General features: G+C 42.2%; 1 protein-coding gene across 1 annotated transcript in view; it reads left to right on the forward strand.

Annotated features, from left to right (window-relative positions):
* Positions 1–14,974, forward strand: part of LOC120032363 (spectrin beta chain, non-erythrocytic 1-like) — an 86,007-nt gene that overhangs the window by 18,626 nt on the left and 52,407 nt on the right. Inside the window, exons 4-12 of the mRNA XM_038978407.1 lie at positions 5,370–5,543; positions 6,832–6,926; positions 7,212–7,292; positions 7,738–7,853; positions 9,807–9,919; positions 10,188–10,375; positions 10,972–11,089; positions 11,629–11,787; positions 13,733–14,035. Coding sequence (XP_038834335.1) covers positions 5,370–5,543; positions 6,832–6,926; positions 7,212–7,292; positions 7,738–7,853; positions 9,807–9,919; positions 10,188–10,375; positions 10,972–11,089; positions 11,629–11,787; positions 13,733–14,035 — 1,347 coding nt within the window. The remainder of the gene's footprint in view (positions 1–5,369; positions 5,544–6,831; positions 6,927–7,211; positions 7,293–7,737; positions 7,854–9,806; positions 9,920–10,187; positions 10,376–10,971; positions 11,090–11,628; positions 11,788–13,732; positions 14,036–14,974) is intronic.

Raw genomic sequence — 14,974 nt, forward strand, 5'->3', positions numbered from 1 at the left:
TTGAAGCAGGTGGGCTGTCTGGGATTTTTTTGTTGTTGCTGATGTCGGGAAAAGATATTCACACGGTCAAAGCCATATATCATCAAAGGGTCCGCTGTCCAGGCTTGTTATCATGTACAAGGCGCCCGATAAGATGTCTCACTCTATTAGAAAATACCCAACAAGGCACATCCCATAATGTAATCTACCAAGGATACTCTATTGCAGGGGTACGCAACTCTTACCCTATGAGGTCCGGAGCCTGCTGGTTTTCTGTTCTACCTGAATGTATTGTACACACCTGGTGTCCCTGTTCTAAATCAGTCCCTGATTAGAGGGGAACAATGAAAAAAATGTAGTGGATATCATGACACAAGGTGAGACCCAGATGCAGATGGTTGGAGTTTACGATGTTTAATAATCCAAAAAGGAGTAGGCAAGAGAATGGTCGTGGACAGGCAAAAGGTCAAAACCAGTTCAGAGTCCAGGAGGTACAGAGTGGCAGACAGGCTCAAGGTCAAGGCAGGCATAATGGTCAGGCAGGCGGGTACAGAGTCCAGAACAGGCAAGGGTCAAAACCGGGAGGACTAGAAAAAGGAGAATAGCAAAGGCAGGAGTACGGGAAAAAGGCTGGTTGACTTGGAACATACAAGACATGGGGGATAACAATGGAGGGGGTGGAGACAATAACAAGGACAGGTGAAACAGATCAGGGTGTGACAGTGGAACTGACTTTGAGGTCCAGAGTTGACTTTGTGGGCTTTATGCCATGTGGCTATTGGGTTAATCCATGTGTGCAATTACGAACAGCAGTTGATGTTCAAAACTCAAAGGGCTTTCCCTTTTGTATTGTATTGTATTAAGGTACTTGGCTGTTGTAATCCCCAACTCTTATTTTTGCTTTTCCTATTGTGAAAAAGGACTACAAGACATGAATTACTTTCTCTGAGCACGCCTTGTGCCGGGTTTAATTTGTCACTTTCCTGGTCAATGTGTAACTCGATTTGAGTTTAGGCACAGCAGGTAACAGCTATTTGCCAGGTAGAGGCATGGGACCAAATAGTATTTGGAATTGTTCAAATACTTAAGCTGCGCTTGACTGAGCTTTCTTGGTGCAATGTTAACAATGGAATAGTCCCAAAACTGCAAACCCCGCCCATCTGGCACCGCAGGCAGGCTCAAGCAAAAACTCCAGGTATTTGAAAGATTGTAAATACTATTTGAACCCAGGTCTGGTACCATATTAGGTTACCAGGATATTGTGCAACACATAGGAGGATGATTCGACTTGCATAGGCCCCATACCAATGTTCTTCTGACCCTGTTATGTGTGTCTTCAGGTATCATGATATGGAAACCAGTAAATAGATCATACACAAGTCATGTATTAATAAGCACTGAGAAGTAGTGGTGTAGTGGAGGGTAAATACACATAAATGTCATTTACAGACCTTTTTTATTTTGTGCGAGCATTTACCCACTTACTGCGGGAAAATGTATTGAAAATATAGGGACTACTACTTTATTTACAGCTATAATAGTTTAACCACCTATGTTTTTACCAGTACATCACTGCTCATAAGCACTGAATATCTTTTTGTTACTACCTAGCACTTTTTTTATGACATAATTCAAGATACTATACATACAGAATGTGCTTACCAGCGGTTAAGAGCATTGGACCTGTAACCGAAAGGTCACTGGTTCGAATCCCTGAGCCAACTAGGTGAAAAATCTGTTGATGTGCCCTTGAGCATGGCACTTATCCCTAGTTGCTCTGGATAAGAACGTCTGCTAAAATGTAGAATACCCAGCTGTGTGTGTACGTACATACATTGCATATAAAATGCAAGCCATGGTCTCCCCACATTTTGTACGTCATCTTTCAGCAATGATTAAGTAAAGTGAACCTGTAGATTCTGTAGGAATGATGCTTCCTGTACATGATCTCATGGTCTGGTAGAAAAGTGCTTATGTCATTGCTACTCAGCTGGCGCTCCTACAGAGTATAAATCTGCATCTCAAAGAGCTGCGCCACCACACAGCATGCCAGTGTGTCTCCACAGAGACACACACTCAGGCATACATGTACACACACAGAGATAGAGACAAACACACATGCCTTAGAGGTCAGCAGTGTATTGTGCTGACTGACTCAGCAATAGGAGTTGAATAGGGATTTTGCTTTCACTCTCACTTGGGTGTCAATGAAATGGTGTTAAGATACAGTAAGTACATTTTTGAATTCTTCAATCCAAACCATCATCTGTTTTCGGGGATACATTTTCTTCTTTCAACACAGTGAAAAACTAGGTATGTACAGTGCTGTATTTTAAATTAAATAAGCAGTTATGTTTTTGTTTTACACTATTGACTCAGTTTTGCTGAGTACTTCAATCCAAACGTGCCCGCTTCCAATTTTTTGCAATTTTGATTGAATAGGGTTGACTTCCCCCTGCCTGCACAAAGGCCTAGTCCCCCCTCTTCTGCTCCTCCAAAACCACACCTCAGAGTAAAGTCTCCACGCACATCAGAGGGCAGAGGGCTGCTTTATTGCCGGGTTACTCATTCACTTTCATCAGATTAAAATAGTCAGCTGCATCCTCTGCTTTTAGGAGAGTGAAGAAGTGGCATGTTGTGTATATAAAACCCATCAAATACATGTCATATACTTAAACTTGAATGTATTTGAAGTGATCTTGAATTAGATTTAAGTTTGCACTTTTAGGCCTTTTTTTTGTCAGGTTGAATTTGCAACCATGATTGCACTTTTGATTTCATGTAGACTACCAGGCAATTGTAAAAGTGTATACACTATACAGTATATACAAACGTATGTGGACACCCCTTCAAATGAGGGGATTCGGCTATTTCAGCCACACCAGTTGCTGACAGGTATATAAAATGAATCACACAGCCATGCAATCTCCATAGACAACATTGGCAGTAGAATGGCCTTACTGAAGAGCTCAGTGACTTTCAACGTGGCACCGTCATAGGATGCCACCTTTCCAGCAAGTCAGTTTATCAAATTTCTGCCCTGCTACAGCTGCCCCGGTCAACTGTAAGTGCTGTTATTGTGAAGTGGAAATGTCTAGGAGCAACAACGGCTCAGCCGAGAAGTGGTAGGCCACAGAAGCTCATAGAACGGGATTGGCGAGTGCTGACGCGCATAGGGTGTAAAAATCGTCTGTCTTCCAATGCAAAACTCACTAACGAGTACCAAACTGCCTCTGAAAGCAATGTCAGCACAAGAACTGTTTGTCGGAAGCTTAATGAAATGGGTTTCCATGGCCGAGCAGCCGCACAAGCCTAAGATCACCATGCGCAATGCCAAGCGTCGGCTGAAGTGGTGTAAAGCTCACCGACATTGGACTCTGGAGCAGTGGAAACGCTTTCTTTGGAGTGATGAATCACACTTCACCATCTGGCAGTCCGACGGACTAATCTGGGTTTGGTGGATGCCAGGAGAACGCTATCTGCTCCAATGCATAGTGCCAAATGTAAAGTTTTGTGGAGGAGTGGTCAGGGGCTGTTTTTCATGATTCAGGCTAGGCCCCTTAGTTCCACTGAAGGGAAATCTTAACGCTACAGCATACAATGACATTCTAGACGATTCTGTGCTTCCAACTTTATGGCAATAGTTTGGGGAAGGCCCTTTCCTGTTTCAGTATGACAATGCCCCCATGCACAAAGCGAGGTCCATACAGAAATGGTTTGTTGAGATCGGTGTGGAAGAACTTGACTGGTCTGCACAGAGTCCTGACCTCAACCCTATTGAACATCTTTGGGATGAATTGAATAGCCGACTGCGAGCCAGGCCTAATCGCCCAACATCGGTGCCCGACCTCACTAATACTCTTGTGGCTGAATGGAAGCAAGTCCCCAGAGCAATGTTCCAACATCTAGTGGAAAGCCTTCCCAAAAGAGTGGAGGCTGTTATAGCAGCAAAGTGGGGACCAACTCCATATTAAGGCCAATGATTTTGGAATGCGATGTTTGATGAGCAGGTGTCCACATACTTTTGGTCATGTAATGTACAAACAAAAACAGAACTACATATCAGTATGAACATGCTTTTTAATGGCATGGGAATAATATAATTTAAAACTTAAAAGGATAGTTCACCCAAATTACATATTGGTTTCCTTACCCTGTAAGCAGTCTATGGAAAAGGTATGGACAAGTCCTGTGTAACTATGTTGGTAGAGCTGGTTGATAGAGCATGGTGCTTGCAGCGCCAGGGTTGTGGGCTAGATTCCTATGAGGGACCAGTATGAAAAAAAAATATTTAAAAGTATGAAGTCGCTCTGGATAAGAGCGTCTGTAAAATGTAAAAAAGTGTATGACAGCAATCTATGCTTTGGTTTAGTTCACTGGCACTGTTTCCACATGCTAATGTGTTAGCATTTGTGGCACAATTCCCATTCAAGTCATGGGACCGATATTATCCTCACAATAAATTTCAGATACTTTTGGATGATTTGGACTTGATGTGCGAAAAATGCTAATATCGCTACCATGACTTGTATGGGATTTATGCCACAATGCTAAAACAGTGACAGGAAAACTAAACCAAAGCATGGCTGGCTGTCATACCTTGTCCATAGACTGGAAAGCAATGTGTAATATGGGTGAACTATCCCTTTTAACTTTAGGCCAACAAGTATAATGCATTATGATGCCATGAGCATGTGTAACGTTCGTCTTGTGGTGCATGAACGGACCAAGGCACAGCAGGTGAGGAATACATACTGATTTATTGAATGAAAGACGAAAACACTGACAAAACACTAGAACAAACTACAAAACAATAAACGAAGGCAACAGACCTGAAACCAACGAACTTACATATAGACGAAGAACGCACGAACAGGAACAGACTACCTAAAACGAACAAACAAACGAAACAGTCCCATGTGGTATACACTGACACAGGAACAATCACCCACAAACAAACAGTGAGAACAACCTACCTTAATATGGCTCTCAATCAGAGGAAACGACACACACCTGCCTCTAATTGAGAACCATACCAGGCAAACCATTAACCCAACATAGAAAACACATAACATAGACTACCCACCCCAACTCACGCCCTGACCAATTAAACACATACAAAACAACAGAAAACAGGTCAGGAACGTGACAGCATGTATGATCCTATAATTTTTTGGGGAAGCCTTATAATTAGACAGTGTAAGGGCTCATACTGTACATGCTTATAACAAGAAATAAAGTGTCACCAACTTATTTTTTTAACCTACGGCCACTCTCAACTGATTGTAAGTTGCTCTGGATAAGAGTGTCTGCTAAATGACTAAAATGTAAATAGAAACGTGTGAAACTCTTGTAGCTGACGTGTTCGGTGTCCTGTCCTGTCTCCCCAGCCCAAGCCCACCAGGGGACGGATGCGTATCCACTGCCTGGAGAATGTGGACAAGGCCCTGCAGTTCCTCAAGGAGCAGAGGGTCCACCTGGAAAACATGGGCTCACATGACATCGTCGACGGCAACCACCGCCTCACCCTGGGCCTCATCTGGACCATCATTCTCAGGTTCCAGGTAAGAGAGTCTTCAAACCAAAACGCATGAAACGTATGTCTGATGCAGAGGTGTGGTGGGGAGAAATTATTTGCTAGACATGCTTTTCTAGGTTTTCAATTGGGTGATGGATAAGTCTTTGCAACATATATAACGGACAGCGCAACACAACCCGAGGGCCTCCCCCAAAGCACTGCTCCCGTTGAAAACCATTGAATTGCTGTGTTTTTTGTGCATCCATTTGTCTGGTTTGAACGCTCACTTAGCCAGTGTTCTATTATTATCCTGGAGACCTATTGTGTACAGCAGGGTCTCGATTATCTGAATCATGTATGTTGTTATTGGTATGTGAGCAACAAACCCAGTTGTTCTCCGTGAGGAGAGTTGGCCAGTATGCAGATTTCAATCCAACTGAGCGTCAAAAGCTTATTTACTGTAGGGCCTCATCCTTTATAACAGTGATCTAATACTAACTTGTACTTCTCAGCACACATATTACACAGTCAATTATTTACATAAAGATTATGTTATAACATGAATAAGATATGTAGGCAATGTATGAGAGCACACCACTTGGTATGGAAACTGCTTGGCATCAGACCGCAAGGCGCTACAGCGGGTAATGCGTATAGCCCAGGACCACTATACCAGGCGGTGTCAGAGGAAGCCAAAGACTCCAGTCACCCAAGTCATAAACTGTTCTCTCCGGAAAGTGGTAACGGAGTGCCAAGTCTGGGACCAAAAGGCTCCTGAAGAGCTTCTATCCCCAAGCCATCAGACTGCTGATCAGTTAATCAAATGGCTACCCGGACTATTTGCATTGACTCCCTTTTTTTGTTGTTGCACTGACTCTCTTGCTTTGGCTCTATGCACATTCACTGGACTCTACCCACACACTCACACATACTACACTGACACTCTCAACATACACACTCACACACATTCACGCTGTTTCACACTCTTCCCACACGCTGCCACTACTCTGTTTATTATCTATCCTGATCGCCTACTCACTTTTACCCCTACCCACATTTACATATTACCTCAATCCCCTCAACTACCTTGTACCCCCAGCACATTGACTCGGTACCAGTACTCCTTGTACATAGCTGTGTAATTGTTATTTTAATGTATTACTATTATTATTATTTTTCTTACTTTTTAACTCGGCATTGTTGGGAAAGGGCTCGTAAATAGGCATTTTACAGTAAAGTCTACAACTGGTATATTTGGCGAATGTGCCAAATAAAATTAGATTTTTTATTTGAGACTGTTCACGGGTGCTGTTGTATCATTGTCTGTGTGACAGATCCAGGACATTAGTGTTGAGACTGATGGAGACAACAAGGAGAAGAGATCAGCCAAGGATGCCCTGCTCCTCTGGTGCCAGATGAAGACTGCTGGGTGAGTGATTGACTGTCACCTTGCTTTCAGACACGTTTCTTAGAGATTTGAAATAGTTAGACTTGGGTCATCTATATTACAGCTCTCAGTTCCACCACTTGACTTAAACAATCCTCCTAAAGATATACATTTATTTAGACAGCAACACCATTGTGACTTTTCATTTACTTTCAGAAACTTCCAGAAGAAGATCCACATCTTGAATTATATAGAAATTGCTTTGGGAATGAATTTGAACATTGAACACATCGTATTATCTGTTGTAATCTGTTTTGTTCTTTATAGCTATCCAAACGTGAACATTCACAACTTCAGCACCAGTTGGCGAGACGGCATGGCATTCAATGCCCTCATCCATAAGCACAGGTAACAAGAGTCTGTTTGATCAACTGTCCTTCATGCCCTTGTGGGTCACATTTTACAACGTTCCTAACATATTTCAGATCATTTTTCTCATGTAATTCAGACCAATTATCCTTTGTGATTTATGTCACAGTCTGCTATTTACTTTATATGGTCACATGTAATGACCCAATATATATTTTTTTATCCCACCTCCAACCCCCCGCATTTATGACGATTTATTTTCTTATTTACAATAGAGTAATGTTAAAATAACTACTTTTTGGTGTCTTTGGGATTTATTGATGCATTACTGTACGTCATTTGGTATAATTGTGTTGAATCTTTGAGATATTGGAACATAACTAACATTTCAACAGGTAAATGACATCTGGGTATTTACCTTGTGATTCTTTGGTGGTATACTGTGTGACCGGTGCTGTTGTATGATGCTTTGTCTCGTGTAAAGGCCAGACCTGATTGACTTTGACAAGCTGAAAAAGTCCAATGCCCACCACAACCTGCAGAATGCCTTCAATTTGGCTGAGCAGCATCTGGGGCTTACCAAGCTCCTGGACCCAGAGGGTGAGTTCTGGACTATGCTCTTCTATGTAGTAGAGGAGTGCATATGGAAAATAGCTAAATCTGGTGCAACGCATCATTTCTCAGTGTACAGTCGTGGCCAAAAGTTTTGAGAATGACACAAATATGAATTTTCACAAAGTCTGCTGCCTCAGTTTGTATGATGGCAATTTGCATTTACTCCAGAATGTTATGAAGAGTGTTCAGATGAATTGCAATTAATTGCAAAGTCCCTATTTGCCATGCAAATGAACTGAATCCCCCCAAAAAACATTTCCACTGCATTTCAGCCATGCCACAAAAGGACCAGCTGACAACATGTCAGTGATTCTCTCGTTAGCACAGGTGTGAGTGTTGACGAGGACAAGGCTGGAGATCACTCTGTCATGCTGATTGAGTTCGAATAACAGACTGGAATCTTCAAAATGAGGGTGGTGCTTGGAATCATTGTTCTTCCTCTATGAACCATGGTTACCTTCAAGGAAACACGTGCCGTCATCATTGCTTTGCACAAAAAGGGCTTCACAGGCAAGGATATTGCTGCCAGTAAGATTGCACCTAAATCAACCACTTATCGGATCATCAAGAACTTTAAGGAGAGCGGTTCAATTGTTGTAAAGAAGGCTTCAGGGCGCCCAAGAAAGTCCAGCAAGCGCCAGGACCGTCTCCTAAAGTTAATTCAGCTGAGGGGTCGGGGCACCACCAGTACAGAGCTTGCTCAGGAATGGCAGCAGGCAGGTGTGAGTGCATCTGCACGCACAGTGAGGCAAAGACTTTTGGAGGATGGCCTGGTGTCAAGAAGGGCAGCAAAGAAGCCACTTCTCTCCAAGAAAAACATCAGGGACAGACTGATATTCTGCAAAAGGTACAGGGATTGTACTGCTGAGGACTGGGGTAAAGTCATTTTCTCTGATGAATCCCCTTTCTGATTGTTTGGGGCATCCGGAAAAAAGCTTGTCCAGAGAAGACAAGGTGAGCGCTACCATCAGTCCTGTGTCATGCCAACAGTAAAGCATCCTGAGACCATACATGTGTGAGGTTGCTTCTCATCCAAGGGAGTGGGCTCACTCACAATTTTGCCTAAGAACACAGCCATGAATAAAGAATGGTACCAACACATCCTCCGAGAGCAACTTCTCCCAACCATCCAGGAACAGTTTGGTGACGAACAATGCCTTTTCCAGCATTGTTGCTGTTGGCTCGGGGAACAAAACATCGATATTTTGGATCCATGGCCAGGAAACTCCCCAGACCTTAATCCCATTGAGAACTTGTGGTCAATCCGCAAGAGGCGGGTGGACAAACAAAACCCCACAAATTCTGACAAACTCCAAGCATTGATTATGCAAGAATGGGCTGCCATCAGTCAGGATGTGGCCCAGAAGTTAATTGACAGCATGCCAGGGCGGATTGCAGAGGTCTTGAAAAAGAACGGTCAACACTGCAAATATTGACTCTTTGCATCAACTTCATGTAATTGTCAATAAAAGCCTTTGACACTTATGAAATGCTTGTAATTATACTTCAGTATTCCATAGTAACATCTGACAAAAATATCTAAAGACACTGAAGCAGCAAACTTTGTGGAAATTAATATTTGTGTCATTCTCAGAACTTTTGGCTACGACTGTACTGTTACTTATGTTTTTGTTATCCAAATAAACGTAATAGAAAAGTAATAATTCTTAACTCTAATGTATAAAATACTGTAGGGGCCAGAGTCTGGTCTCGTGATAGCGCTGCAGACTCCAGACTACATATACCCCCTGACGATGGGGATTTGAGCCATGTCTGCTACTTTCCACTTTCTACCTGCTTTACCTTCCCACTGCCCTGTCATACAAAATAATGAAATACAAAAGGAGATCTTTTAATATTTTTGTAATGTTCCAAATCATTGTCACTATGACTTACAAATTGTATTAACCAATCAGAAATGTAATTTTTGCTTCACAGATATCAGTGTGGACCACCCCGATGAGAAGTCTGTCATCACATACGTGGTGACATACTACCACTACTTCTCCAAAATGAAGGCCCTGAAAGTGGAGGGGAAACGTATTGGGAAGGTGACTCAGCGTTTATTCTCAATTTATTATCTCAAATTCCATGTTTGTTTGTTGGGTTGTTGTCAACAAGTTGCCTCAGTAGTTCGGGGCAGAGTAAGAGCTTTTCAGATTTGGCTTCAAATAGTATAAAAACTTTCAAGCTGTACTTGATTGAGCTTTTAGGGCATAATGAAACCAATGGAATAGTACCAAAAGTGCAAACTGTCAATCTGGCACTTCAGGAAGGCCAAACTAAAAGAAAGAAAACAAATACTCTTTATTCCGCTAGGTACTAGACAATGCCATTGAGACAGAGAAGATGATTGAGAAGTACGAGTCTCTGGCCTCAGACCTGTTGGAGTGGATCGAGCAGACCATCATCATCCTCAACAATCGCAAGTTTGCCAACTCTTTAAACGGGGTGCAGCAGCAGCTTCAAGCCTTCAACACATATCGCACGGTTGAGAAACCCCCTAAGTGAGTTACCCCCGCCAGCACACAATCCCAAATCAGCCCCTATACCCCAATGCAACCCCTATGCACTTATGGAAATCTGACAAGATGGGCAATCTTCAGCTTTAAGACCCTCTTAAGAATATTTGTAAATGTCTAATAATATTTACTCAAGGTATAACATTGTCCAGTTACCTTGCCATTCCTTGACCCCTTTTTTGGTTACTGTTCCTGTGACATTCCCTGAACATCCCAAATTCTTTGTTCCAAACTTCTGAACCAATATTTTTATGAAAAATTCATGTCACTACCTAAAGTACAAATGTCAAGTCCTAATGTTAAATGAATGGCACAACATTCTGGGTGCGCACCTCTCTCCTGCTTGTAGTGGAATTTTCTTCAAAATGTTTGTTCTGCTATGTCCATGAATTGAAGTGATAAAGTATGCATGTTTAGTATGTAACGATGCAGAAATAAGACATGACTGTTGCATTCCAAAAACGCTTTGAAATAAGTGCAACCCTGCAAACTTGAAGTAATATGATGTGTTAAGACATTAGCCTTTTTATACGCTGTCAAAATTTCACTCCCCCAAAACCATTTATCTTTTTATCGATCAGGTTTACTGAGAAGGGCAACCTGGAGGTGCTTCTGTTTACCATCCAGAGCAAGATGAGGGCAAACAATCAGAAAGTCTACATGCCCAGGGAGGGCAAACTCATCTCTGACATTAACAAGGTGATGCCTGTAGTCTCTGACGAATGCTTTAGGGTGACGTTTCCCTAGGTACAGATTAAGGATCAGTTTCCCTTCCCCCAATCCTAACCTTTACCATTAGCGGAGAAAATGCTAAACTGACTCAAGATCAGGGTCTAGGGACAAAGTTACCCTACTCCTTGACCAATGTTTTGTCTTCATGAAACATCAAGTTGTTCACTATCTCTCTCTCCTGTTTGTCTGTGTCAGGTGTTTGGTAGTCTTTCTTTGGTGTATGGTAGTATTATTATTAGTAAGTAGGCGTTTTCCTATGGTATAATTATTACAGGCAACTCATACATTTTGCATCCGGACATAAAACTGTGAGATTATGAAAGAGTTGAATCCACCATTGGCATAGTGTGTAAAGTACAAGACAGACTGGTGGAAAATGGTGGCAATTCAACATGTAGAATAGTCTAGAAATGAACAGAAAAATAACGTCCGATGTTCATGTTGGTCTGTCTTGTCCATATGATATACCTGAGTTAATATTGTGTGTTTAACTTTGTCTATGGTAGACCTGGGAGAGACTGGAGAAGGCAGAGCATGAGCGGGAGCTGGCTCTGAGGACAGAGCTGATTCGACAGGAGAAACTGGAGCAGCTGGCTCGCCGCTTTGACCGCAAGGCTGCCATGAGGGAGACCTGGCTGAGTGAGAACCAGCGCCTCGTCTCACAGGTAAAAACAAACGTTTGCGCACAAATAGAAGAACACACATGCATATGTATGCACATACTCACACAAACACTCAAAGTGGCCATGAGGGACAACTGGCTAAATGAAATCCAACGGCTTGTCGCACAGCCATAGACACACACACACACTCACACAAAGAATAATTATAAAAAGCAATTGTGACACTTTACCTCCTATTTACACAAAATACCGTACTTTACCACATCATTGTTAATACAAATGTCTCAGCTATTGTTTACTCACAGTTTTGCACCACTTGGTGGACACACAGATTCAGTGTAATACACTGGTATGGCAGCATCTCTGTGCACATTAAGATGAAGTGCTGCAAATGTAAACGGTACATCTCATTTGCTTTCCTACTTTTGTCAAACTGAAATCAGGGCCAATCTGAAGTTGAAACAATAACAAAGCGGACACCCCGCCTCTGTTTTGGCAATATCCTGAGGGATGGGCAGGGAAAATGTAACCACTCTCAAATTCATAGACAGAGCTATGGATGCAAGGCTTGACCATCCATGATATCACAAATTATCGTTAATAAATCTTCTTCAGGATTGGTGGTGTCCATTCCACGGGACGGTTGAGCTAACGTAGGCTAATGCGATTAGCATGAGGTTGTAAGTAACAAGAACATTTCCCAGGACATAGACATATCTGATATTGGCAGAAAGCTTACATTCTTGTTAATCTAACTGCACTGTCCAATTTACAGTAGCTATTCCAGTGAAATAATACCATACTATTGTTTGAGGAGAGTGCACAATTTTGAACATGAAACGTTATTAAGAAATAAATTAGGCACATTTGGGCAGTCTTGATACAAAATTTTGAACAGAAATGCAATGGTTCAATGAGTCAAACTTTGCACATACACTGCTGCCATCTAGTGGCCAAAATCTAAATTGCACCTGCGCTGGAACAATACATTATGGCCTTTCTCTTGCATTTCAAAGATGATGGTACAAAAAAATACAAAAGAACGGTTGGTTTTTTCTTTGTATTGTCTTTTACCAGATCTATTGTGTTATATTATCCTACATTCCTTTCACATTCTTCAACTGGTACCAAGAATATGCATATCCTTGCTTCAGGGCCTGAGCTACAGGCAGTTAGATTTGGGTCTGTCATTTTAGGCGAAAATTGAAAAAAGGGGTGGATCCTTAACCATGTTTTGAGGCTATACAGTGTTTGTTTACATTTACAATGTCAACAAACATTGGAGCAAAACAAGCTTATATTTTGGGTTCTGATGTGGTGTGACAGTTGAAATAATGTCACGAGGCATAACATTTTTTTTGTTTATAGTTTTTTTTCTCCCCCTTTTCTCCCCAATTTTGTGATATCCAATTGGTAGAGGTGAAGGTTGAGAGCTGTGTGTTCTCCGAAACACGACCCCGCCAAGCCGCACTGCTTCTTGACACAATGCTTGCTTAACCCGGAAGCCAGCTCCACCAATGTGTCGGAGGAAACATTGTGCATGCGCCTGGGCCGCCACAGGAGTCGTTAGAGCGTGATAAGACAAGGAAATCCCAGATGGCCAAACCCTCCCCTAACCCAATTGTGCGCCACCTCGTGAGTCTCCCGGTCGCGGCCGGCTGCGACACAGCCCGGTATCGAACCCAGATCTGTAGTGACGCAGACCACTGCACCACTCGAGAGGCCCCTCATGAGGCATTTCTAAGTTATATTCTCCAAGAATCAATGGGTACATCAATGTAGAAATCCAAAAATAGCAGCTGCGGATTGCCCCTTTAAAGGAAGCATAGTATTTTATATGTCATTGTCAAATTGTAAAGACGTTAACTTTACAGAAATAGAGAGTATTTCTTCCTTGTATGCCAGTATGTTGCCAACCATACAATATAATACTGTTAGGATATACTGTATTTTAATCTATTCCATTCCCATCACTTCTATCTCGCAGGACAACTTTGGCTTCGACCTTCCAGCGGTGGACGCGGCCACCAAGAAGCACGAGGCCATCGAGACGGACATTACGGCTTACGAGGAGCGTGTGCAGGCCGTGGTGTCCGTCGCTAAGGAGCTGGAGGCAGAGAAATACCACGACATCAAACGAATCGCAGCACGCAAGGACAATGTGATCCGGCTGTGGGAGTACCTGCTGGAGCTTCTGAAGGCGAGGCGCCAGCGCCTGGAGATGAACTTGGGTCTGCAGAGGGTCTTCCAGGAGATGCTTTACATCATGGACTGGATGGACGAGATGAAGGTAAGAGAGGGAGAGAGGACCCTTCCGAAAATGTATCTGTTAAAACTGTGTTGGCAAGACAACATTTATAATTGCAAATTTAATTTTTTATTTGAACAGAAATTGAATTGTTCAAAATGCATTCTACCTCATCTACCCTGCTTTCACTCTTACTCTTCAATCTCTTCATTCAAAGACTCAATCATGGACACTACTGACAGTTGTAGCATGTTTGCGTGATGTATTGTTGTCTCTACCTTCTTGCCCTTTGTGCTGTTGTCTGTGCCCAATAATGTTTGAAATCATGTTTTGTGCTGCTACCATGTTGTTGTCATGTCGCTACCATGCTGTGTTGTCATGTGTTGCTGCCTTGCTATGTTGTTGTCTTAGGCCTCTCTTTATGTAGTGTCGTGTTGTCTCTTGTCTTGATGTGTGTTTTGTCCTATATTTATATGTTTAAAAAAAAAATGTATCCTAGACCCTGCCCCCGCAGGAGGTCTTTTGGTAGGCCATCATTGTAAATAAGAATTTGTTCTTAACCTGTTTGGCGTGCAAGCCCGACGTCGGTACACTTATGACAACAGCCAGCTCAAAGTGCAGGGCGCGAAATTCAAAAGATATATTTTTTAAATATTTAACTTTCACACATTAACAAGTCCAATACAGCATATGAAAGGTACACATCTTGTGAATCCAGCCAACATGTCCGATTTTTAAAATGTTTTACAGGGAAGACAAAATATGTAAATCTATTAGCTAACCACGTTAGCAAAAGACACCACTTTTTTTACTCCAACAGTTTTTTACTCCATCAATAGCTATCACAAATTCGACCAAATAAAGATATAAATAGCCACTAACCAAGAAACAACTTCATCAGATGACAGTCTGATAACATATTTATTGTATAGCATATGTTTTGTTCGAAAAATTTGCATATTTCAGGTATAAATCATAGTT

The sequence above is a fragment of the Salvelinus namaycush genome, chromosome 39 (assembly GCF_016432855.1).
Source record: "Salvelinus namaycush isolate Seneca chromosome 39, SaNama_1.0, whole genome shotgun sequence".
Classification (NCBI taxonomy): Eukaryota; Metazoa; Chordata; class Actinopteri; order Salmoniformes; family Salmonidae; genus Salvelinus; species Salvelinus namaycush.